This window comes from Thamnophis sirtalis, unplaced genomic scaffold (assembly GCF_051295495.1).
Source record: "Thamnophis sirtalis isolate CommonGarterSnake01/CBP01778 unplaced genomic scaffold, rThaSir2_p1.2 scaffold_3, whole genome shotgun sequence".
NCBI lineage: Eukaryota > Metazoa > Chordata > Lepidosauria > Squamata > Natricidae > Thamnophis > Thamnophis sirtalis.
The window spans coordinates 106,734,479-106,762,221 of record NW_028261383.1 but is presented as its reverse complement, the minus strand read 5'-3'; the positions used below and the strand labels follow the sequence as shown (position 1 = coordinate 106,762,221).

Genomic DNA, 27,743 nt, shown 5'->3' with positions numbered 1-27,743 from the left:
ATTTTAGAGTTATGTGTTGAAAAGCCTGGTCCTACATCATGCATTTATTTATGGGATTCATTTCAGAAACCGTTTATGAATGAGTTTTTAGGAGTCTAACGTTAGTATTAAAATGTTAGTAGGAAGTTGAAATAGCTTTCAATTTTGCTGAGATTCTTTAAGCTTATTTTTAAATAATAGCTTTGATTGGTATGGACTATTGCAGTGGTTCTCACAGTGGATGGTACCGCCCTCTGGGGGTGGTGGGATGACTTAAGAGGGCACTAAGAGGCAAGGGGGGCGGCAGGAGGGTGCTAAGAGGCAAGGGACTAGATCACTAGATGAACTATAAGGTCCCTTCCAAGTCTGTCATGAATTTGTAGGGTAGGAGGAGGGCAGCTGCCTGAGGCCATGGCTCTTATCCCCAAGAAGTGGACAATGCCCCCCCAAGCCTGTTCCCTCCCTTTCCCGACGGCTCACCTGGTACGGCGGGTGATGGTCTGGATGGCCAGCCGTGGCCCTTCCCCACGCAGTTCTGTCCCACAGATGCTGCCCTGTGTCGACCTTCCTGCTTCCTCTCCCAATTCTCGCCCGATTCAACAATTCGAGTAGAAAAATAGGGACCACCTTTGATGGGAAGGTAACAGTGTTCCATGTACCTTGGAAGATTTTGGAAGAAGTGCAAAGAAGAACAACTAAGATGTTTAAAGGCCTGGAGACTAAAACATAGGAAAACAGTTGCAAGAATTGTGAATGGCAAGTCTAGATGAAAGGATTGGGGGGGACACCTGATAGCACTCTTCCATTATTTGAGGGGCTGCCACAGTGAAGAGGGAGTCAACCTGTTCTCCAAAGCAGGATAAGAAACAATGGGTGGGAACTAATCAAGGAGGGAAGCAACCTAGAACTAAGGAGAAACTTCCTAATAGTGAGGACAATTAATCAGTGGAACAGAAGTTGCCTCCAGAGGTTGTGGGTGATCCAACACTAGAAACTTTCAAGAAGAGATGGGACAGCCACTTGTCTGAAATTGTATAGGATTGCTCCTGGTTGAGCAGGGGTTGGACTAGAAGACCTTTAAGGTCTCTTCCAGCTCTATTCTGATTGAGTAATTGAGGTCTCTGGCTGCTGCTATGCTGCTCCTTCCCTTCCTAGAATCTTGATCATTTGCTGCTTCATACAGAAGTTCGTTGGCTATCAAAAGGCAGCTGTGTGAGATGCTTTTACAACCTTTTTGACACAGTTGTGGAGTTTCTTGAAGACAAGAATGCTTTGCTCAGTGGTGAACTCAAAGAGATCAGGCATGATATTGCTTATTTATCAGAACTATTTGCAAAGTTCAATGAAGTGAATTTGCAGTTGCAAGGAAATGAGGTCAATCTTATTAAGGCCAAATCTGTCATCTCTACGTTTATTTCAAAGTTAACTCTGTTCAAGCGCAATATAGGCCATCATGAGCTATACCAATTTCCGAGCTTGTCTGAGCTAGAAGAGAAAGGTGGGATTCAAGATGATGATCTTCAAGTTTTTTGTGACCATTTGGACATGCTGCATAAAGATATGTCTGAGCGATATCAGGATCTTCTTTTGATGGAAATTCCAGATTGGGTGATAAATCCATTTTCAGATACTGAGGAAGATGGGGTAGTGGAGGAACATCTCATAGAACTGCAAAATGACATTGAGCTGAGTTTAAGAAATCGTACCAAGAGTTTTGGTTACAGAAAGAAAATTCTGGTCACTATCCTGCACTATGGAGAGTGGTTAAGAAGCTCCTTGTTGCATTTCCAACATCATATTTGGTGGAACATGGCTTCAGTGTGGTCATCCAACTTCTCTCTAAGCAAAGAAATCGACTCCAGATTACTGAACGTTGTGATTTAAGACTCCTGCTAAGTGACTTAAAACCAGACATTGGGAAACTGGTGTCGCTTCATCAAGCCCATCCATCACATTAAGAATTTACTGAACAGTGAAGTACTTACTAAATTTTACTGAGTTTACTAAGTTACTAGTTACTAAGGTTCTTGATAAATGACTATCAGACTTTGAAAACCTGGTATCACTGGATCATGTTCAACAATTTTGTTGAATTAACATTAACTAAAAAGGTTTTTAAATTGGATTTTGAATAAATGTACAATTAATTGTTACAGTTTTGAATTTTACTGTTACTATCTTCCTTCCGTCGTGCAAACCGCCCAATCATATGACACCCCCCAGCCACACCCATCAAGCCACGCCCACATAACCGGTAGTAAAAAAAATTGAATTCCACCACTGGGGGGGGGGGGCACTGAGAATCAATTTGTAGCACCAAGGGGGCAGTGGATTGAAAAAGTTTGGGAACCACTGGACTATTGCAATATACAGCATGTGCCACTTAACATCAGTCTTGAGGCTACTTGGAAGCTACAGGTGGTCCAGGATGCAGCATCAATGGTGCTGAAACATGCCAATGTGGGATATCTGCTTCATGAGCTGGTGAAAGCTTCCAGATGAAACTCAAGGTTCTGGTTACAATTGATAAAGCCCTTTATGATGTAGGGCCAGGCTGTTTGAGGGACTATATCTTTAGCTTCTGCCCATCCTATATGACTGAACAGAGGGCAATGTTCCAATCCTATTAATTAATGTCAGATAAAAGGCTGTCTCTGTTGATATGAATCATTGCTTAGCATGTTGCATAAGTCCAATAATGATATAACAACCATTGAGACTATAGGGAAAATGCCATTCTTCATCCTAACCATATTTAATGGCCTTTCTTGGCTTTCTCCTTCCACATATGTGGGAGGGATATTTTGAAGCACCATTATGATTGGTGCTGAAATTGTGCAGTTGCCATGGTATCTAGAGTATGTGCTGCAGTATCTTATTTTTGAAGTTTTTTGTATTTACTTTGTATAATACTCTGCATTCATAGCTGATCTTAGGCAATGTGAAAGCTGTCTTAAAGCGTGCTCAGTTTTTTCCTCATTTTTGTTCCAGTGAACCTCCACACTGTAACATGTTCAGTCTGAAGATCTGGAAAAAAATCAAACAAACATAAACTATAAAGTTACGTATGAATTCACAGAGACTTTCTGATCTCTGGCAACTCATTTAGCAGCTGCTCTTTTTCTGGGAATGGTCTATTATGTTCAGTTAGAGGTATAATTATTTTCCTTGGGAAAAGGAGTATTATCTTTTCCTTCAACGTCCCTTCTTTCTCTGCAGTGATCAACAGCTCTGCCATTACAATGTCGCTGAACGCTTGTCACTGGAACCTTCTTTGGATTAAATCATGATTATAACTTGGGTTGTCTGATTGGCTTGTATAGATAAAAATGGATCTGTTCATTTAAACTCAAAGTCCAAGTTCACAGCAAGTTTTTATGTTTACAACGTATAAAAAAATGTGTTCCTGTTTGCTATTGAGACTTTCCAGTTGTAATATACTCTGTGCTGCAACTCAACTAGTCTTTCCTCATAGCTTCTATGGAAAGGTTGTGCACTGTGTGGGGATGTCCAGAATTAATTGCTGAAAGCCCCAGATGATGGCAAAAAAAGGCAACACAAAGAGAAAGATCATTGGGAGAAGCCAGCCCCTGTCGCCAGCTTATTTATTGTTCTACAAGCAGGGGTAAAATCCAGCAGATTCTGACAGATTCTGGAGAACCGGTAGCGGAAATTTTGATTAGTTCAGAGAACCGGCAAATGTCACCTCTGGCTGGCCCAAGAGCGAGGTGGGAATAGAGATTTTGCAGTATCCTTCCCCTGTCAAGCCACGCCCACCAAGCCACGCCCACAGAATCGGAGTAAAACAATTTGAATTTCACCACTGCCTACAAGGCCTGTTATGTGATCCCATCTTCCTTGACTAAGGTGCTCGGGAAATTTGGCCCTAAAGCAGCAAGCCAGTCAGCACATGGTAGAAAAGCCTGATTGTCCTTTTTAAAGTAGAGAGAGGAACAGAGCAACAGCACAAAAACAGGCAGCTACTTTCTCATTGTGATTGGATTAATTTCATTATTTTTGGATAAGTTCATTGATCATTTGTTGCAGATAGGAAAGCCTGTGCGTGTTGTGCAAGATGCACTATAAATGTATCAATCTCAGCAGCTCCAGTCAATGTGACCAAGAGGAAGAAATATTACACAGATGTACTTCAGCAATGTTTGGAGAACAACATTTGGCATATAGGAGTTCAGCTTGTCTTTCAAGATATTATTTTCTGTGTTTAAACTTTATCATTTTAGAATTATGTGATGTCTATTCCCAATTTTTTGGTTATAGGTTACAAACATAGATTGTTACCTAATAGAATCGGGAATATGTTTTCTCAGAAGTAAAACCCACTGATTTCTAAGAAAGCACATGTATATAAAATTCAAAATGTAGTCTATATTTTAAAATGGTGTTATTCTGTCATCCTGTAAAGACATATATCATTGACTTGCCAACTTTAGTCTTCCTGCTCTTTAATGATCAACTTTTTTTTTTGGCAGTTTGAAACAAGTTGGGCACTTGGTGCCAATTTGGCTGTGATTGAGTTTAAATATAGCTAGATGGCAGCACCTAACTTATTCAGTTGATCTCCAGAAGTTTAGTTAGGGTTGGATAAGGTTAAGCACTTTGATGGAAGACCACCTGGTTTAGTCTAGGAAACTGAAAATCATCTTGGAGGAAGGTGATGGCAAGCCATCTTTACATATTGTTAAGAAGATGACATGGATCTCTCCATGAAGTCACCATCAGCTACTGCCCCACCCCCCACTTTATACAAGCCATAGTGCTTTCTGGGATCAAGTGATCCAGTCTGCCCTTGATGTGATGGAAATAAGGGTTCCACATAGCTTAGAGATACACTCCCCACATTTACCCGGCAGCACAAATGTTTTTTTCTTTTCTCCTTTTCTTCCAAGTTTTTTTCAAGATCGATAGTCGCAGTTCTCTTTCTTATCTACATATTCTTCCTTAGGTAGATAAGAAAGAAGAGTTAAGGAACTGCTCAGAAAGGTCGGTAGTTCGGCGGTTAGAATGCCTAGTATAGGTCTCCTGCGTGAGCAGGGGGTTGGACTAGATGACCCCCAAGGTCCCTTCCAACTCTTGTTACCTGTTAAATAAACATATTGGTTCAACGGGGGAGGGGAGAAACCCTCTTATTTGCGAAAAAAAAGCTTTCCTGTAAGCTTTCCGTTCTGCCGATTTTGAATCCTCAACCTTGACTCTACCGATTCGGTTCGGCACCAGCCACACGATCGCCTTCGCCTAATACAAATCGTTGGCCAAGCTGTCTTCAGAAAAGGGAGCCCTGCACAGCATCTCCTATTCAGATTTTGTCTCCAGCCCCCTCCCTCCCCCTTCTCTCCCATCTTGACAAGCAATTACCTGCACCTGGACCTGGATTCAGGGGACAAGAGCGTCTCCTCCAAAAAACCTTTGGCCAAATTACCCGACCCTCTCCCATTTGCTAACGAGAGTTGATCACACGTGGGAATCCACCCACCGCCCGCTAGCAGGTTCGCTTCTCTTAACCCTTCCCCATCCCCGCCTCAGACAGGAGGAGGCGCTCGTCTCCGACACGGTCGTGTTTATGGTAATAGCTGCCGCTAGATTTTTTTTTTTAAGAAAAGAAAAGTTGAGGCGGCTCTACTATTACCTGTATTACAGTAGCACCGGCACAGGGGAGGAGTGAAGGAAGCAACCTAGGAGACAGCGGTGAGAGGAGGAGGAGGAGGAGCAACAGCCGCGGGCGGAGCGGCGAGGCAAGACTTTCTGGCGAGAAGTGCTCGGCACCGGAGCCTTGGCTAGCTGGCGGCCCTACTTTCCCTGGAAGCGAAAGCCCGGGAAAAAAGAAGTGGCCTCGATTTCTCTAGGGACCAGGCTAAGCCGCGGCAACAGCCCCGCCCCTTTTCGGGTGTGTGTGTGTCTTCCTCTGAAGAAAGAAAGTGGGGGGGAGAGGAGAAAGGAGCCGACGCCGGCTTGCTTATCAGAGGAGGAGGAGGAGGAGGAGGGACGGACGGCGGCCAGCCAGGGCTGTCGCGTGTTGCCTGCAACATTCGAAAAACCTCTTCTCTCCCCCGCACGCGCCGCTCCTTCCTCCTCGTTCCCCGCGCCGGCTGAGGATGCGAGGCTCCCGCCCGCCCGGCTTCTTCGCTCCCGTTTCCCAGCTCGCCGCGACCCCTCGTCCCAGCCCGCCGTGCCAGCTGCTGGGCTGGGCGGGGGGTTGCTGAACTCTTTCTTTGCATGGGGTGACCGCCGCCTTTGGCCTCGGTCCGTCTCTCCTCCGCTGCTTGCGCCTTCTGCCGGGAAAGATGCCCCGACAGGAGCTCCCTTTGCCCGAAGGCTGGGAGGAAGCTCGCGACTACGACGGCAAAGTCTACTACATCGACCACGCTAACAAAACCACCAGCTGGGTCGACCCGCGGGACAGGTGAGGAAGGACGGGAGCCGGAGGAGGCCGAGCCAGGAGCCCCGGGGTGGAGCTTGCCGCTCTACGGGCGACAGGTGCCTGAAGCAGGCTGCCCTGGTGGGGATAAGAGGGGAAGAACTTGGCCGCTGAGAGTATGTGTGCATTTGGGAAATGCGTGTGTGTATTTGTCCGCTCGTCGTTAGGTCGCTTCTCTCCCCCCTCCCCATTGTTCCTGATAGGTCAGGGCGGCGATCTCTGAAAATTGGGGCCAGTATTAGTGTAGGTAGCTCGAGACATATGACCACAATTGAGCACAACATTTCTGTTGTTAAGTGAGACATTTCTCACAGACAATTTGCCCCATTTTAGGACCTTTCTTAGCACAGTTGTTAAGCAAATCATTGCCCTTACCTGGTTGTTAAGTGAATCTGGCTTTCCCCATTGTGGAAAAGTTGCAACAGGGTAATCACATGAACTTGGGACAGAGCAGTGGTCATAAGTATGAACCAGTTGCCAAGCATCTGAATTTTGATCACAGGACCATGGTGATGCTGGAACAGTTGTAAGTGTGAAAAACGGTCGCAAGTCACTTTTTTCACTGCTGTTGGAACTTTGAACGGTCACTAAATGAACTGTTGCAAGTCGAAGACTATCTACCTCTGGGATGGCTGCACAAGAAGCTGTTTTGAGTAGGAACATACCTAGCAATATTGGTAAAAGAAAGCACTTTCTGAGTTTATGCAAGTGCTTTGCTCTTGGCTTCATTAAAAATACAACAACTGGACAAGGGGGGTGGGGGTCTGGGAACATGGACATTATTCAAATAAGCCAAAAGCCGGAGTGTTTAATAAGTGCGAAACTTCGAGAGATTCCATCCTATTCAAGTGTATTTAGGAGAAGGATCAAATCTTTCATTTGTGGTCTTAATTGGTGTGTATTTTAATTGTTGTATATCCTGCAAATGATCCACCACTGACATTCTAAACCCAAGTTGGAGAGGGGCTTTAATTTTTTCACTAATTTTTATGTTTAAATGACCTCTGCACTTCAGGCTTTCCTCATCCCATTCCTTACTTTTTTTCATTTCCAAGAAGCAGGATAGAGTCAGGGTGTTCATTCCATTCCCTTTAGCAGACTTTCATGTCTAAACAGAGATTTGAACGATACATTGCCAACGTCTAACCTGCTTCCTGAAACCATGCAGAGATATCTTAAATATGCTGACCCACATGGTTGATACATTTAAATGGCATTGGTGGAATGCTTACACAGACAAAGGGCATCATGTCAAAGTTCAGGTGGAAAGCCTGTGTAATTTGAACATGGAAGCTGCCATCAGCTTGCTACACAGCTTCTTTTGTTACTTTTTTGAATGATTCATTATGTTTTTGATCTGGTGGGAAATACCTAAGGTGGGGTGGGGAGTGTTTTGGAGTGCAAAAGCTCAATATAAATCCAATATTCTAAGCCCACTTTATAGTACAGTATTTGCTCTTGGCCCAGGGAGATCTGTGAATGGACTCCACTGTTAACTTCCCTGCATGAATTTTTTTTTTCTGTTATGATTACACCACATGCTTAGAATTCAGCAAAGGTATGAAAGTCAAGTGATCCATTATGTAATCTATCTTATTTCCTGGAGCCTTCAGTAATATATTGGTAGCTATTCAGGCAGTATCCTTAAAACCATTAACTCCTTTCTGCATTTCATACGGTGAATCCTGAAATTTAAATTGGCTCCCATATACTTATGCAAATCAAAGGCTAACTGGAATGGTGCTAGTCAGGACTAGCCTCCTCCTCCATTTTTTAGACTTGTCAGAACACAGAATTGCACCTGCTGAATTAAAGGTGTGTCTTAGGAAACTGGTGGTGGAATTAAACAGGTGCATAAAACTTGTTTGACTCCCCAGTTATACTTGAGGCAACTCAGTTTATTTTTTTTTGAAAAAGCTGTTTTCTTAAGTAGCTACATTTGTACATCTTAAATAAATACATTTGGCATTTAACTAAAATAACTACAATAGATTATTATTCTTTAGACACTGTTGTTAAAAGCAGAACAGTATTATATCTGTAGAAGTATTTAAACTATCTTGAATTTCACTGCTTGCTATGCAGATTTAGAGATGTAAATTTTCATTATACCTGTGATTCTTGCTATGGTGAGTGGGGTATGCATTTGCCCCTCTTGTCTTATTAATGGTATACTTTCAGTGTGGGTAAAATTGTTGTTCCATGCATTCTTGAGTATTCTTTAGCTTCTTTGCTGTCTTCTTAAAAAGATACCAACTATACTTTTAATCATTATATTTTTCATTTGTGCTCTTGGTGTGGGATATATTTTATTCAAAATATTTTATTCAAAATAATAAGATGCTTTTGTGAAAGCGTGTTTAGCTAAAATATTGGCATTTGATCCAGAGCAACTTTTAAATTAACAGAAACATGATCTTCAAATGTAGAAGAACGTATGTGTATATTGAATGTATATTGATACTCAAGATTGAGTAGATTGAGTATTTGTGCAACATTTGTTGCTTCCTTCCCCACCAAATCTATTATAAAATAGTCAGAATGAATTTTATTCTTCTCTGATCTGACTTACCACATCTTTATTTTGTATAAATGGGAAGAAGGTATAATACTTTTTCACATCTTACATAAAGGCTATGTGAAAGATAATGGACAAACTTCTAGATTTCATGGTTTCTTTGCAACAATATGGAAATCCAGCAAGCTGAACAAGATGTGAAATGGTGGCTCAGGGATAATATTAATTGCTAATATTTTCTGTGCCATTTACTGATATGACCTGTGTATTCAAATAAAAAGGTTCTTTAGAACAGCCTCACTTATGTTGCTTGTTTTAAACAACCAGATGACAGTTATTAGTAATGAAAAATGATCATCTAGTAAAACTACTTCCTGTTCAAACTTCTGTTAAGTTGTTGCCAGAATAAAATCAAGGCACCCACGGTATATCACAATACTGATATGACTACAATTAAAGAACAATGTTTTTAAAAGAAAGTATTGAACTCTAAATGTCCAATTTAATAATACTATCTGTAACGTATTGTGTTGGAGTGTTTAGTTCTGCAGATTCCTGTTCTAGCCAGAAATCTTGAGGTTACTTAAAGTTTGTGTCATCTCTGATTTTGATAGAGTACAATTATTACTTTACTATGTTCTGTGGTGTCCTTCATGATGATGTTTTTTGGGTTTCAATATTATAGCCACTCACTTCCCTTTTCTGGGAATTTTTTCCATAATGAATAAAAATCTGAATGTATTCTTGGATTGCAGAACATATTTAACCAGATCCACAGCTTGACAACTGACATTCCTAGATGATAAGATCAGAATGTAGTTGCCCCATGTTTCTGACTTACAGTATTATAAACATGAAAGCAAAAAAATTATTAGAGAGAAGTGATATTGCTTTGTATGTGATTTACAGATAAAGTATTAGAAATGTAGGTTACAGTAATTCCAGAAAATATTTGGGATAGAACTAAAATGTGTATCAAATATTTTATGTGATTCTCTCATTACTGTATTTCGGTTTTAGATAATGAACTAAAACACATTGATTCAGACATAGTCATTTTTATTTTAAAATTAATGCTATGCTGTCCACATTTTGTGGTGAATAAGAATTTAGTATTAGAAGGACATATTAAATTCTAAAAACCTGTTAAATCAACATTGTTAAGAAAATACCAACTATCATAATCTAATGGAAAAGGTGGATGTGAGAAAACATGGTTGACCAAAGTTATTCAGTGAGTTCATTGAAGGATTTAACTAGAGTCCTAAGCACTACATTTCTGTGCTTACATAGACATGGTGCATTAAATTGCACAGGTATAATAGAGCCAAATTGTTGTCTGATATATTGGGTGTGCTATATATTTAACACAGGGATCTGTTGTGAGCAGAGAGCCATGTTTTGCTAACATTGTTTCTTTTATATCTTTTGGGAGAAAAATGTGAAATATTAGGATGTAGACAAAAGTCCAGATTGCTAAAAAAAATACTTTCTTTGTGTGATTTAGGGTTTATGAAGTCATCACATGTGTCACATCATATATTATGATGACTTCATAATCCCCAAATGCTAAATGTGTTTAAAATACAAGTAGGTAGACTTTGTGTAAAAACAATAACTTGCTTCTTTGTTTTATGATTCTGTTCTGTATGGACATAGTTCTTTAACATAGTTCTATTGCTATTGCTATTGCTAACTTCAGATCAAGGAACTATCTAGCTTGGAACATCCAGTTGAATGGTATTTCAGTATTTCATATTTCAGATAGAATTTTCCTGTTTTAGATTCATATGCTTATTCTAGAATGTGAAACACTTAAAACTTTTTTGAGAAAATTAAGCTAGAAATACACTAACTGCAGCACCAGGCCATACTTACATTGCATTCCTAAGGCTACTTCCATTGTCCAAGGGTCATAATGTTTCCAAGATCAGAATGTTGCTCCATAACATGTATGAGCAAGTATGTGTGTACATAAAAGATCTAGCTTTTTTTAAGCACTGAACGTGGAAAAAGTATATTCTCTGTAGGTAGAACGATGTACCATTTTCACAAAGTTAAGGGTATCAGGATTCCCTTTTTTGACTATTATCTACTGATTTTTTTTTCAAGCAGTGTTTGAAAACACTCATCTAACTGTTTCAGCAGTATTTCCAACTCTATGTGATAATTCCTACTAGACTTTTTGTGATCTTGACAACAGTATCCTTTCAATGGGGAAACAGATATTCGAATTGTAACAATCAAAATCCAGGTTTTCTTTAAAAAGTGAGAATTTTGTAGTCCATTCAGCCTCTTTTCCAACTTAATATTCTCCAGATGTTTTGGATTCCAGTTCCTATTATTTCTGACTATTCTGGCTTGTACTTCAAAATATCTGGAGAGCATTGGAAGCTTGGAAGTAGAGGCTATAGATCTTTGGTAAACCCATCTCAAATCTGAGGATGAAAAGTTATAAGCATGGTGCTGTCTTCTGGCTCTCTTGGTTTTAAGTTTACCATAACTAGATGTTATTTTCTGGTACAGTAACCAGAGACTACCCTGAGAAGCAAACTGTGGGAACATTGTCTGCTTAGAGACTATTTGGCAGTCAAAAATGGTAAGGCACAAAATGTTGTTTCCAACTGGTACACACAGGTGTGTTTAATAGTAAACCAAGCCTATGGACTGTTATATTACCCAACTAGGCTCAATATATACATCATATGTGACACATTGTTCTACCGGTGTTAGAACCATTTCTTTGCAAGCATTTTAAAAAAAATGATTCCTGGGTTCTTATAATAAAACATTAGTTAGCAGATATTTATAGAATATTATTGTTATGTAGAAAAATTCAACAATCCCAGTATTCATATTATTTACCAATCAGATTTTTGAGATATCATGGATATATTAGTGAGAAGAAATTTAAACCAATTCCTACTTTGAATTTAGTAGATGAAGAACTAAAACTTCTAAGGATTTCTAAAACTTGTCTCAGTTTTCCTTACAATTTTTTACTTTTTAAAATGGTAACTTAAAAGTTGACCAAAGTTTTTTTTTGGGGGGGGGGGGCAGGGAAGGAGACAAGGATGAAAAATGCATCAAAGTTTGCATTTATTAGCAAGGTTCCTGAAACTCCAAACCCTCTATTGAATCTTTAGATCAGTTTGAGTAATTATCAGGAATAATAGAGTTGAGGAGGAATTACCGCCAGGGAAATATGACTTTTTTGGGTCTAAGAATCCAGTAAAAGTGTTGCTTTCAATCTCTGTATGAAGTTCTATTCAATGTAATATTTTTAATATTAGTTATTTAAAAGCCTTACTTTAAAAAGTGTACAAAGCATAGATTGAATATAAACTGAATCATGTTCTTCATATGTTCATATTAAAAATGGATTTCTTCATATTTCAAGATTGTCAAAAGTTTTTGCATATGTTTCAGGCTGTCTTCTTTTTATGGACAAATGTATTTTAAAACCATCTTATAGACCTGCATCTGGGAGTCTGTTTAGTGACTGAGGTGAACATTGTTTTGTTGGTGGTTAGCTATAATTTAATCTGGCCTTCACAGAAGGCTGGAGAAGTTGCCATCCTTGGTTAGTGCGCCTCTGAGGGAAAAGATTCACATGAGTGCAGTTGGCTGCCTTTGCTTCGTTACCAATCAAGAAAGGGCAACAGATTGGGAAGGTCTGCAGCTGCATAAGCTCCAATTCTGCCAAAAAGAATAATGAGAGTAGTCAAGAAAAGGAACAAAAGCTGAGGAGAGATGCCCTACATCTCTGAGATTTTTTCTTTACACTCTGGGTTTTCATTTGCAAATCAGCACGATTCTGTTTGTTGTTTGTGCTTCTCACTGAACTTTTTTCCCCCCATGGATCTCTTTCTTTGGAAATGTTCATTTTATTTAGCCAAATTTAATTGCATACCATTGAAGCATCATTTAACAGCTAGATTTTTATTTTAGTTTTAGTTTTAAGTGATGTATATAACTGCAGTTTGATAACTACATAAAACTCATACACAGTGTATAATGTTTTTGCAAATTAAGTGGCTGGAAGAGGGGAGAAAGTAATTAAGTAAAAGTGAGCTTTTCTTTGAAACTGATTAGGGGTCTTAATATATAAATAACATTATTATTCCTTAACTTTAATGTAATAATATGTATATATATTGTCCTTAGTTACAACATGTAATATTCATAATTTCAGAATTCAGCTCCCCTTTGGTTTCAATTTGCTAATCATTATTTTATTCTTCAAGACAGAGAATTATTTCATTGCACAATACATAATGCAACAAGATATGTATAATATTGTTTTGATAGTTTTACCTATGACAAGCTCCTACAGAAAAATGTTGACAGTAGGTCTTAAATCTTAGGTTGGGTGGGTGAGTAAATTGGATTTTTCACCATATGTTGACCAATAGAATAATTGGTCTTTTTAGGCTTTTCCTTAAAAGTTTTTTTAAACTTGCCTTGCGTTAGTGTTTAAAAATTTCCATTGTACTAAGAGGTAGCTGCTGTATATAAACATGGAGTCAACCTCCCTCTCGCAGTGATGATGTTACCTAGTTGGGTAATGAAACCTCTGTAAGCAAGCAAGCAAGCAAACTTAGGGAACATCAACAGCTCCACTGTTCAACCCTAAGTTACATATATTCTCTTCTATTGGATCCCTACTCATTGTGCTACTATCATTCTGTGTGCCCCATTATCCATTACATTATTAATTTTGAAATAGAACATATTGGCAAATGTTATTTTTGCCTGATTCAATCTGTATTCAGAAATTTCAGTCTGGTTTATAATAGTTCTATAATAATTAACCTAAAGAATTGCAGAGAAAATAAAGAATTGCAGAGAAAATAGACAAAAGATAAATTTAAAGTTAGACCACATTTAAAATTAATGAAATATTTCAAGCCAAAGCTAAAATACTTAGCTTTCTTTTCAATCAAGTTGTTGTCAAACCCACTCTGCAAGTAGGCACCATGGTCTGAAATTATGTTCAGAAAGACAAGCATGGGGCATGAGAAACAGGCCTAAAGAGTGTGCGACATGATGGAATAAGGAGACATGAAGAGTTTTTGAAGAGGCAAATAGGTTAACATACTGTGTTAGACATATCTAATAAAAAATATTTGTGGGAATAACACCTAGTGTTGTAACAACTCCATCCTCTTCCCCAAACAGGCACCTTCAATAGTACTTAGTAACAAGCTTTGAGTGATACACCTTATATTTTTCTATTGACACTTGGCACATGAAGTCATTCTATCATGACGTACAGCCAGGTATTACTTGTACAAAATGATATATTTCATAATACATAGTCACCTATTCTTTTAAAACTTGATTTTGAATGGCTGCTTTATCCAATATTTCCCAATCCTAGTATTTTCTAGTGAGATGTCATCTTTATTTTTATTTCCTTCTATTTTATATTTTTTATTGTTGATCCCATTTATTTATGTATTTGTGCATACCACTACCCATAAAATCAATTGGAGCAATGTACAAATAGTAGGAAAAGATAATAGTAAAATCACAATACATTTTAAAAAGTCAGCTGATATTGATATTTTTAGGACAGGTAAAAAGCCATTCAGAGTCTTCTAAAACTGTGAGATTGGTGGCATATAAATTTAATAAAAAAAAATAGGAAGCAGATATATTATCAGTGGGCAGGATTAAAGGAAAGCTTTATCTTACATAAGCATTAATCAGTTTTCACAAATGTCCTTTATAGCCACCAATATATGTTATTTGGAACAGCAAAGAGTCCGGCATCATATTCATGTACTTTTGGTTACGGTAGTGGTAGGAGCAAAGAATATTGAAATACAAGTGGAGTGGGTTATAGTTTGCATAGGTTTGTAAGATGGAAAATGTTCCCACTCTCTTGCTACAAAAAGTTGGCAAATGCAAAGCTGTCTTTGAACCGGTTTCCAAGTAACATGCTTACTTTGTCCAAAACTCTGCAAATTGGAGAAGGGAATGCTTCCTATAAACTGCCCATTCACCAAATTGTATGAATTATAATGCATCCCAGGCTTCTTGAGTTAGTTCACTTCACAGCAGTGAAACATGTTATTCCTTAAAGTTTAGTACAACAAACATTCCTCCGTTCAGGGTACATAATGCACATGTATTTCCTTTACGAAAGAATGCAAACCTGTCTGTCCACATTTTATTATTGTATTATACTTCTCACTGACCCAACCAATACATTGCTGGAATTCAATATGGTTATTGTTTGAAAATCCAGAGTATTTCTTGGGACTTTTATCAGTGAGAATGATTTTAGTATTTGTATTCCTCAATTATTTCTGTTTCTCGGTTAACCCTATGTATATTTGTTCTTTTCTATTGCGTAGATACGATGGCATTTGTTACAGCAAAAATATAAACCTTAGAAATTATAAATTTGCGAGGAATTAGATGAATTGCAAGTATTTTATGGAAAAACATCAATTTTGAGATATACTATATTTCTCAGAGTATAAGACGCACCCTTTTCTCTCAAAAAAAGAGGCTGATAATCTGTGTGTGTCTTATACACTGAATACAGCATTTTTTTGCCTCCCGAAATGCCGCCCCCTTTACCAAAATTGCCACGCATAGCCTTATGGAGGCTTTCAGAAAGCTTCGGGGGGCTGGGAAGGGCAGAAATGAGCAAAAAGTGGGCCGTTTTTGCTTGTTTTTGCCCCCTCCTAAAGGCTATTCATGTTTTTGAAAGAAAAAAAAACACAGGCCAATTTTCGTGAAAAATTGGCCATTTTTGGGAGGTTTGCAGATTGCAATTTTTTTTTTAATTTGCCTCTTCAAAACCTTGGTGTGTCTTATACTCTGGTGTGTCTTATACTTTGAAAAATACGGTAATATCATTTTTTATACTTTTCAGCCTTTTGGTGAAGTCTAAGTAAGGTGATTGAACTCAATTATATGTTGTAGTTTTTTTCCATTGTGGTAGCATACAGTAATGTAATTTCATCTGTTTATGTTTATGTTCTGTTTCATGAAGCCAGTTGTTATTTATAAAATATAATGACACAGGAAAAAAAGTTGCATTGGTTTTGTTGCATTGAACTCTAAAGCTATGAAATGCTTTGGATCACCCCAGATCTTAAAGTACATGGTTTTTTTTCAAACATTACTGCCAAGCTGATATTATTGTTGTAAGATGTGGCTATGTAAGCATGGCTTAAAAGATGTATCACTTTAAAGACTTTATGCTTGCCTTTGTACAAGATCTTGCCTAAACATCTTAATAATTCTTTAAGCGTATTCTAACTTATTTTTGGAGTTCTACAATTGTTAAAAATCATGCTAATTAGGTGGAAGTCACTTTAAAGAGTGTAAACAAATTGTCTTTCATTGTTTAGTGAAATGATATGCAGGAAATCCTTACTTACCAACTGCAATTGGCATTGGCAACTTGGTTGCTCAGGGATGCAGTCATAAAGTGGAAAAACTCATGTAACATGCCCATCTTACGAAAGCAGTTCTGCAATTGTTAAGTGAATCACCATGGGTCATTAAGTGTAATATCACATGACTGACATCACTTCATGCCAGTTTTTCAATTGACTTTGCTTGTCAGAAGCTGGCTGTGAAGTTTGCTAATGACAATCATATGATTACAGGACTCTGTGATCATTATAAATGTGCACCAGTTTCCAAGATCCTGAATCATGATCACATAACTGCGGGGACACTGCGACTTCGACAATTGTTTACACGTTTCTCTTAAACAGACACTGAATAAGCAATTAGTAAGTGAAGATTACTTCTATATCAGGATAGATTGCTTAGGTGGAAAAATCATGTTGTAATTGGTAAAATATTTAACATTTATAGAATATATTTTGATGATCAAGATGTGTCCCCTGCCCAAAAAACCCTAAAAGATTAAACTTTGAAGTTGCAGCCATTATAAACTCAGTGTTCTATGGGCCTCCATGAAGCAGTTCCCCTGAAAGTGTTATATAGGCAGAAAACAAAACAATCTGTAGGGAGAAAATGTACTTCATATGCTACATCAAAATAAAATATTGTGATCTGTGTCATATTTCTGTAAGCCATAGATCTTGTGTGGTATAAATACCACTTGTTTCAAAAAAAGGGAAAGGCAGAATGGTCTTGTATTCACAGATGGCTAGGAAAATGCATAAAAATATTTCCTTGGTGGTCAAAAGACTGGAGGGATCCTTCAAAGTAAAAAAATAGCTTTGACCAGTATCTAATTGTTAATAAAGTCCAAAACATGTACTAAAGCAGTTTCAAATTTTGCCTTTATGTTTAATGGAAAATGAGATTTAAGAGGTTTCTGAAAGATTTCTTTTTTTATCTTCTTACAATCAGCTGCATATTGACTAGATCAAAATTCCATCCTTGTACTGCAAAAAATGTTTATTTTACACATACAATTTTTTTATGCAAGTCTTTAATGGAACATAATTAGACTTACATATTTCATAAATAGTAGTCATGCCTTCCTTCCTTCCTCCCCCCTCCCTCCCTCCCTCCATTTTCCCTCATTGGTGATTTTTTTAAAGATACCCAACTTTAGAAACAACCTTAGATTTGAGTAGAAGTACCAATTAATGGTAGCTATCAGCAGCCAAATAAAACATTTCTGCATTTAACGCCCACATAAGGCCTTCAGGCTGAATAATGCTGGAAAAACTGGCTTCACAGTATTTTGTTCCCAGGTACAAAGTTGATTCTCACCTGGTGGTATTTAAGTTTTAATATTTTTATTGTAAAAGAAGCCATCATTTTTAGAAGAAGTACTTGGTTTAATATAGTAATTGGAATAAATATAAAAAGTTTGAAATTGGCTACCATTTCTTGGTCTTGCAAATTGGAGAGTGATTCTCGGGTTACTTTCTACTGTACAATATCATTTATTTAACTATTAAAATTTAATTATGAGTCCTTTTTCCAATAGTGCATTCTAATGTTTCCCAATAGTTGAAATTGAGAAGAACAGTACCTGTATGAACCACCTAGAAAAGTTTATAATATTCTCAGAGACACAGCTGCTTTTTTTTTTTCTTCATCTAAGGATAATAGAGATCTGATTGACAGCAAGAAGTGTGGCATGCAGATTAGTCTCTACATAGACTGGTCTATGTTTAGAACAAGAAAATCCAGTTGACCATACAGCACTTTTTCTTTGGTTGTTCAATGCTAACTAATAAAAAGTATGACCTGCAGAGGTCTCCTACATCTGGCTTGGATAAAATAAAACACTAGAGGTTGAGCAGCATATTAATGACAGAATGTTCTGAAATGGTGGACTCTTTCTTCCAGTAGATGCAAATAGGTATTCAAAAAAATACTTGCAGCAAGAGTGAAGTCATCCACTGCTACTTCCTGAGATGCATCCAAATAATACCTTCTATTTCTATTCAGCTAGAAATATATCAATAATCACTGATGAGACATCCAGAAGAAATAATGCTTTGCATCTCTTAGTGGAGATCATCAATTGGAGCCAACAATACCTAGTCTGAACTTTAGTTACATTGGGTCAATGTAATTACGATCAGCAGGATTTGATCAAGTTTTTCAATAATTTTTTTTGTATTCTCATAAGTGATACATTCTTTTTTATAATAATTTTATTAAAAAGTGCAATTACAATAGAACTAATATAAAATAAAAAATAGTTGCAAAAATAAAAATAGGAAAAAAAAGAAATAAGACTATAGTTAAGAAATATATAAAACATGACTTCCCTGTTCATCATAGCAGGTATAAATAATTTCAGTAATTTATCACCTTCTCCTAAAATAATGATCTCTTCTTCCCAAAACCCAACTCTTACCTATAAATAAAACCTTAAACCCCCTGTAATTTCATCCCTGATGTCAGCAAAAAATTATTAAGGATTACCAAAGATAACATATCTATTTTAACCTTGATCAAATAAACCAACTTTATATTCCTTCCTTTTACTTCTAACAATCTTGATCTGTGGTATTTCCAAATAGTGACATAGAATTTGATTTTACTTTCTTGATTTGTTATTTGTATATACAGGTGAAACTCAAAAAATTAGAATATCGTGCAAAAGTTCATTTATTTCAGTAATGCAACGTAAAAGGTGAAACTAATATATGAGATAAGACTCATTATATGCAAAGCAAGATAGTTCAAGCTGTGATTTGTCATAATTGTGATGATTATGGCTTACAGCTCATGAAAACCCCAAATCCACAATCTCAGAAAATTAGAATATTACATGCAATCAATAAAACAAGGATTGTACATAGAACAATATCGGACCTCTGAAAAGTATAAGCATGCATATGTACTCAGTACTTGGTTTGGGCCCCTTTTGCAGCAATTACTGCCTCAATGCAGCATGGCATGGAAGCTATCAGCCTGTGGCACTGCTGAGGTGTTATGGAAGACCAGGATGCTTCAATAGTGGCCTTCAGCTCTTCTGCATTGTTCAGTCTCATGTGTCTCATCTTTTTCTTGGCAATGCCCCATAGATTCTCTATGGGGTTCAGATCAGGCAAGTTTGCTGGCCAATCAAGCATAGTAATCCCACAGTCATTGAACCAGGTTTTGGTGCTTTTGGCAGTGCGGACAGGTGCCAAGTCCTGCTGGAAAATGAAGTCAGCATCCCCATAAAGCTCGTCTGTGGAAGGAAGCATGAAGTGCTCCAAACTCTCCTGGTAGATGGCTGCATTGACCCTGGACTTAATGAAGCACAATGGACCAACATCAGCAGATGACATGGCTCCCCAAATCAACACAGACTATGGAAACTTCACACTGGACTTCAAGCATCTTGCAGTGTGTACCTCTCCATTCATCCACCATACTCTGGGTCCTTGGTTTCCAAATGAGATGCAACAGTTGCTCTCATCAGAAAAGAGGTCTTTGGACCACTGAGCAACAGACCAGGTCTGTTTTTCTTTAACCCAGGTAAGACGCTTCTGACGTCGTTTGTTGTTCAGGAACGGCTTGACAAGAGGAATACGACATTTGAAGCCCATGTCCAGGATCTGTCTGTGTGTGTGGGGTGGCTCTTGATGCACTGACTCCAGCCTCAGTCCACTCCTTGTGAAAGTCCCCAACTCTTTTGAATGGCCTTTTCCTGACAATCCTCTCCAGGCTGCGGTCATCCATGCTGCTTGTGCACCTTTTTCTTCCACACTTTTCCCTTCCACATAACGTTTTATTAATGTGCTTTGATACAGCACTTTGGGAACATCCAACTTCTTTTGCAATTACCTTTTGAGGCTTTTCCTCCTTATAGAGGGTGTCAATGATGGTTTTCTGCACAACTGTCAGATCAACAGTCTTTCCCATGATTGTGATTCCTACTGAACCAGACTGAGAGACCATTTAAAGGCTCAGGAACCCTTTGCAGGTGTTATGGCTTAATTAGCTAATTAGAGTGGAACACTTTGAGCCTAGAATATTGCACCTTTTCACAATATTCTAATTTTCTGAGATTGTAGATTTGGGGTTTTCATGAGCTGTAAGCCATAATCATCACAATTATGACAAATCACGGCTTGAACTATCTTGCTTTGCATGTAATGAGTCTATCTCATATATTAGTTTCAACTTTTAAGTTGCATTACTGAAATAAATGAACATTTGCATGATATTCTAATTTTTTGAGTTTCACCTGTACCTTTCAATTATTAAGGCATCAACCTGTTTCTTTTGTATGTTCATTGTAGCACTTTTTCTATGTCATCTTTTTTCAGCCTCTCATTTTTAAATCTACTTTAAAATCAATCCCAGTCTTGTCATGTATATTCCTCTTCCATAACATATTTTAAACACAATCTAGCTATAGAGGCAGTCCCTCTTAAAATTAACTTCTGGATCCATTTTTTGAAAACATCCTTCAATGTGTCCAATGTTTACATATCTTGCTTCAATCTGTAATTGTAAGGCGAGTTTGTGTATTATTTGCCTATAATTGTAATTAGCTCCATGTAGGGTCCAATTTTTAAAGTCTTATTATTTTAAAAATAATTCAAAACAAAAGCATTTTTCAATGGGAAGGATTTTTATAATTGATTCCAAAATATTATTTCAAGTTTATCTGCAATCTTTGTCCATTTATCAGTTTTAATCACCTTTTTGCTGTGTCATATAGATAAATTGTATTTAAACTTTTACTAAGGATTGAAGAAAACTCACCTAGTGTGATAAAAGTTATCAATCCAAAGGTTCCTAATAGCTGAACAGCACTTTACAAGAAGTTTCCAAGAGTGATTAGAAAATGAAGTGTATGAACCCGGTGTCCTTTCAAAAGGCCAAGTACAGTGTGAAGGAGATGGCTATTCCCTCATCTCCAAGTGCTCTAAATCCACCAGAGACAACTGCCTTGCAGTCTCCTTATGAGCAGCCTGAAGTGTTGAATATATGTGTGAGAGGGAAAGACGCAGGAGCCATGGAATCAGAGAGTAAGATGTTTATTGCGAGATGACAAGCGATTCAAAACATCCCTGCAACTGTCAGGGTATTTATACTCGAGCCCAAAGCAACTGTCAAATGACCAGCCAATCAGAGAGCTGGTAACAGGGAACATTTGCATATATAACACTCCTTCCCCCCAGTTATTTGCATACTCAACACTCCTCTAACATTTGCATATATAACATGAAGCATTTGGATGATTTAGCAATAGCAATAGCAGTTAGACTTATATACCGCTTCATAGGGCTTTCAGCCCTCTCTAAGCGGTTTACAGAGTCAGCATATTGCCCCCAACAGTCTGTGTCCTCATTTTACCCACCTCGGAAGGATGGAAGGCTGAGTCAACCTTGAGCCGGTGAGATTTGAACAGCCGAACAGCAGAACTGCAGTCAGCTGAAGTAGCCTGCAATGCTGCACTCTAACCACTGCGCCACCTCGGCTCCTTCAAGTCTTTTCCTTGTCTGGAAAGAAATTATGAAGGGCTGGTCTACAGCCATGTTAGGTCTTCCATTTCTTCCCTGGAAGTTCTAAATGAAACATTCAATACATCTCTATAATTATTCATAATAGTACAAACCAGCAGTGATATGTGCACTAAGGTATTAAGAACATAAGACATACCTTAGACCCTTCATCCCTCTAGTCCAGGGATGTCAAACTCAGTCAGGGCAGCATCATATGACGTATTGGGACTTTCCCCCACTTCATTAAACCAGGTGTGAGCGTGACCATCCTTCCCATGGGCTGGGAATTTTGACAGCCCTGCTCTAGTCCAATAGTCTGTTCCCTCAGTAGCCAAACAACTACTTGCACAAAGAAGCCATTGCACAAAGAAGCCAACTAGTCTCCAATTAGGAGTTGTCACACTGCCATCAATGGCTAATAGCCATTGCTCACCATCACTTCCATGAATTAGCCCAACTCATTTTTGAAGACAGCCAACAACCACATCTTGTTGTATCAAATTAAAGAGGTAAAGTCATTTGCAATGAATCAAAGGGATCTTAGACAACTGATTTATAAAGATAATAAAGGAATGTTATATGGAATAATTTATAAATAACTTGTTTCATCAAAAGATAATATTTAAAATTAATTAAACCTAACCATTCCTCATAAAATCTCTAAATATGCTTAAATCTGTAGAACTGTGTATAAAGTAATTGCAATGGGCTGCTAGTGTATTACCTTCTCCCTCATATAATCAACCATCAGTTGATACATTACTGCTAACCAATCAAAAGGAATGCAATGATTTTCTCATAAAAGCCCCTACTATAACAGAAACCTATATATCTTCTCTGCCATCACAATCAAAGTTTTCAAAAGACAATGCTGAATTTAAACAAAGAGAGACAATGTTTTCTGATGCAAATTATCAAAGTTTCTCCTCACAGCTATAGTGCCTCTTTGTTAGGGGGAGTGACATCATACCCCTGTCGTGGTCAGACCATTGCCTACTGAGGCTCGACTTCCGGAGGCCAAACCCCCACTGTAGGGAGGAGGAACCGACCAGGTGGTTCCGCCCCAGGCGTCTTATGGAACCTTCAAGGTTCCAGACAGAGCTTGGGGTTATTCCTGACACTTTCACCCACAGTCCGGTGGAGACTCTGGCCGCTGCGTGGCACTCGGCAGCGTCGGAGGCCCTCGACCGGATTGCGCCACTGCGGCTCCTCCGAGGCGGCAGATCCCGGAGACCCCCTTGGTTTACCGAGGAACTCCGGGAGATGAAGCGCCGGAGGAGATGCCTAGAGCACCGTTGGAGGTCCGATAAGTCCGAATCGAACCGAGCAATGGTAACCACCTGCACCAGGGAGTACACCAGGGCACTTAGGGCAGCAAAAAGATCGCACATAGCCACCCTGATAGCATCCGCTGAGTCCCGTCCAGCCGCCCTGTTCAGGATAACCCGCTCCCTATTGAACAAAAGGGAGGCGGGGGAACCCTTGCAGGGCAGAGCTGAAGAGTATGCCCAATTCTTAGCGGACAAAATTGCTCGGTTTCGGTCGGACTTGGACTCCACCCCCGCAGTTCCAGCCGAGGCGCAGAGGGATCAAGTAGAACAACACTGGGTTGAGTTTCAGGACGTTACCCCCGGGGATGTGGACAAGGCCATGAGAGCTGTAAGTACCTCCACCTGTGTTCTGGATCCGTGTCCTTCATGGCTGGTTACTAACTGCAGTGAGGTGACACGAGGCTGGATCCAGGCGGTTGTAACCGCCTCCCTTCGGGAGGGGAACTTCCCCGCCGTATTGAAAGCGGCGGTGGTGAGACCCCTCCTGAAGAAACCAACCTTGGATCCAGCTGTTCTCAACAGCTATCGTCCTGTCTCCAACCTTCCCTTCCTGGGGAAGGTTGTTGAGAAGGTGGTGGCCTTCCAGCTCCAGCGGTCCTTGGAGGAAGCAAACTACCTAGACCCCTTCCAGTCGGGCTTCAGGCCCGGTTACAGCACAGAAACCGCTTTGGTCGCATTGGTGGATGATCTTTGGAGAGCCAGAGATGAAGGACACTCCTCCATCCTGGTCCTCCTTGACCTCTCGGCGGCTTTCGATACCATCGACCATGGTATCCTTCTGCGACGACTGCGGGAGGTGGGAGTGGGAGGCACCGTGTTACGGTGGTTCTCCTCCTACCTCTCGGACAGGTCGCAGTCGGTGTTAGTGGGAGGGCAGAGATCGTCCCCAAGGCCCCTAAACTATGGGGTGCCGCAGGGTTCGGTCTTGTCCCCCCTACTATTTAACATCTACATGAAACCGCTGGGAGAGATCATCCGTAGGCACGGGATTAGATACCATCAATACGCGGACGATACTCAATTGTATCTGTCCGCCCCGTGCCAAATCAATGAAGCAGTTGACGTGATGTGCCGGGGTCTTGAGGCCGTCATGGACTGGATGAGGGTTAACAAGCTTGTGCTCAACCCAGAAAAGACCGAGTGGCTGTTGTGTTTTCCTCCCAAAGATTTGGCCAATATTCCAACACTCAGGCTGGGGGGTCAAATTTTACACCCCTCAGAGAGGGTCCGCAACTTGGGAGTCCTCCTGGACCCACAGCTGTCATTCGACCACCATTTAACGGCTGTGACCAGGGGGGCATTCGCCCAGGTACGCCTGGTGCGCCAGTTGCGACCCTACCTGAATCGGGAGGCTCTCACAACAGTCACTCGGGCCCTTGTGACCTCTAGGCTGGAATACTGCAATGTGCTCTACATGGGGCTGCCCTTGAGGAGCATCCGGCGACTTCAGCTAGTGCAGAACGCAGCCGCGCGAGTGATTGCGGGTGCACCTCGATTCACCCGCATTACACCTATCCTCCGCGAGCTGCGCTGGCTACCTGTCGATCTCCGGATGCGCTTCAAGGTGCTACTAATCACCCATAAAGCCCTACATGGCAGTGGATCTGGATACTTGAGAGACCGCCTTCTGCCAATTACCTCCCTACGACCTATAAGATCACACAGACTAGGCCTCCTCCGCATCCCATCGGCCAGCCAGTGTCGGCTGGCAACTACAAGGAGGAGGGCCTTCTCAGCAGTAGCCCCGACCCTTTGGAACGAGCTCCCCGTGGAGATTCGTACCCTCTCCACCGTCCCAGCCTTCCGCACAGCCCTGAAGAACTGGCTCGCCCGTCAGGCCTGGGGATAAGGATTCCTACCCCGCCCGAATGATGAATGCATGTTGTTTGCTATTTTATTATATGTTGTAATCTTAACGTTGTATTTTCCCCTCCCTGGTTTTTTTGTGAGCCGCCCTGAGTCCCCTTAGGGAAAAGGGCGGCCTATAAATGTTAATAAAACCTGAAAAAAACCTGAAAAACCTGTTCATTCATATCCAACTTTAGAGTAAAGTCTTAATATTTTTTGCAATTCTCTATATGATAGTCAAGTTCATTCAGATATTAATAAAAATGGTTCATTTTATATTTAAAAATGTATCAAGGTTGATAGAATGGAAGTAAAATTAAGAACTTCTTAGAGAGAAGCCCATCATCGGTGAGTGTTTTTTGACTCTGCTTAAAAGAATAGACTCAACCATTGGATGTGAGGTCAAAGTGACATTCTTCATGGTTAAATATTAGTTATTTATGACTACAAGTAACTGTATGGAATGCAAAAAATGTTTGAGTTGCTATTTGGCAACAGGTATGCTATTGTTCTTTGACCCTTAAGTGCTAGAAACATAACATTGTGTTCACTGTTGGTGATCCTACTGTTTATTCACTAGAATGTTAATTTTGTCTTCTGCATCTGTACCAATAACCTCTTTAATTTGGAATAGAACAGTCATAAACAGAGATGGGAGAATAAAATAGTCTACAGTATATTATTTTCAACATCCTTGTAATTTTCATTGGTCACGATAGGAACAGGGACTGTAGATGGAATGATTCCCCCCCCCCCCAACAAACTATGCTAGTAGGGTTATTCTTAATTTCATTTTCTTTAAATCCAGTGATAACGGAGAGCATAATCTATGGCTACTCCAAGTTGATGTGCCTGATTGAAAGGAATCCAGCTCCCTCAGAACTATTTCTGAGACTCCTTTGGAGTGATGCTGTAATTGAATATTTCTTGCCTGCAGAGACGAACTTTACCTGATCTCCCGCAATGGATGTGAATCTCAATTGGCAGGGCCCTTTGCTACTGAAAAAGGAACATTTTTACCACATCCTAACAACTTGTAGGCAGCTTCAGAGATTGTTATTGCCCTCCTCCTGCATTTTAGATTTAAGGCAATATATATTTCTTGAGTCAAATATCTGGAAACATCTCTCTTTGTATAAGTTATCTTTTCAAAGATAATTCAATGTGGCATGTTTGTTAAATGTTCAAAATATTCCAGAAAAAGTTTAAAGTCCTCTTAAACAGGTTTCTGTGTGTGTGGGGGGTGGTGGTTACATAAATTTAATCTATTATCATTTTCAATAAATAGACAATGAAAGCATCTTCAAGACATTGAAAAATATAAAAATATAATCTAATAATAACAATGCTAAATGTAGATGTGGTAACAATTAGTCTGCCACCTCAGTTAAAAAAGTAATGTTAATGAAGAATGTAAGCTTGATCTGATTTTATTCTAATTGACCATTCTGTATCCCCCCCCCACCCCCATTGTTGGCATCTTGCATTTCAGGAAGGATGCTGTAGCTTGCAACAACATTTGGTATTTGTATCATGCACGTTTTGCTACAGCAAGCTTCACTTGCACTGACAAGTCTAGTCAAAACATTATGAGGGATACTTTTGTGCTTGAGAAGAAAGACTTCATAGTAACATGGAGTGTTCTCTCAACTTCAAATGGGGTGTCATGTCCTCAAAAGGTTACATTCCCAGGCTGGTTTGGAGAATACTGATACAACCAGAATAGTGTGTACTTTTTAAAATATGTTGATTGGCCCATACATGCATTTTTTGTTAAGCACTAGTCCACCAGGATGTTTGCTTTTGAAGAATAAATATCAGAACTCTTATACTAGGTATAACTAAAGTATGTTGGCAGCTAAGCCCTTAAAAATGACATCATTTAATCTACTGGTTTTTGAGTTGCACTAAAGACTTTAAAAATAAATTATAAGTGTTTTTTCTGATTCACATTGTCCTAATTCAAAGAACAAGCAGAATCCTACAGAGTTATTTCAGAGCTGATCATAGATTTTGTGTGTATAAATAATATTTCATTCTGCCAGAAATAGTCTGTTATAATCCATGGAATAGTACTTTTGGTTGATGGTGCATGCAATTGCTAATGCTAATGCTACTGCTATAAATAATATTTCACCCATTATAAAAATAAACATGCAAAACATCCCTTATATAAGGGGTGTGTTTTTCAAAATTGCTATTTGATTCATGTATGTTGCTGCTTCTAGATATGCTAAGTACTATACAGCAAATCATGTGTTTTATTGACTTGGGCTTTTGAGTTGTACTTATAAAGCAGGCATGATGCTTCTGGATGGATGGATGGATAGATGGATAGATGGATAGATAGGGATGGATTATATATAGATTTTAAACAATAAATAATATTTTAAAAATAGTGACACTATGGATCATGGAAGATATGATGTAAATAATAAAAGCTGTATTGGGAATAAAATTGTTCTTTAAATATATTTAAAACATTTTCTGCTTTTGTTTGATTGTTTAATCTAAAAACTTAAAAACTACCCGTAATTCAGTCATTTTTCTGATAATGCCTAGTGAGATACTGCTGAATTTGTGCATACAAACCTCATGCTCTGATAGCATTACCCTGGAAAATAGGGTTGATTGTATAGAGGACCTCTCTGTGTTTCCATTCTGTAAAGATACAGAATCAGACAAGTAGCTTATGACTCCATTAAGAACTGAGGCAGAAA

At 39.2% G+C, this 27,743-nt stretch overlaps 1 protein-coding gene and 1 long non-coding RNA gene across 2 annotated transcripts in view; one reads left to right on the top strand and one right to left on the bottom strand.

Moving 5' to 3' along the window:
- Positions 1-697: 697 nt before the first annotated feature.
- Positions 698-5,329, bottom strand: LOC148048096 (uncharacterized). The gene is made up of 3 exons (XR_015695791.1): positions 5,078-5,329; positions 2,881-3,006; positions 698-1,647 (listed from the first exon to the last, which is right to left on the bottom strand). It is a non-coding gene; the product is annotated as an uncharacterized LOC148048096 (long non-coding RNA).
- Positions 5,330-5,933: 604 nt separating this feature from the next.
- WWC1 (WW and C2 domain containing 1) overlaps positions 5,934-27,743 on the top strand; it is a 101,868-nt gene continuing 80,058 nt past the window's right edge. The window contains exon 1 of the mRNA XM_087709673.1: positions 5,934-6,397. Within this exon, the coding sequence (XP_087565799.1) occupies positions 6,279-6,397 (119 nt within the window). The 5' untranslated portion in view covers positions 5,934-6,278. The remainder of the gene's footprint in view (positions 6,398-27,743) is intronic.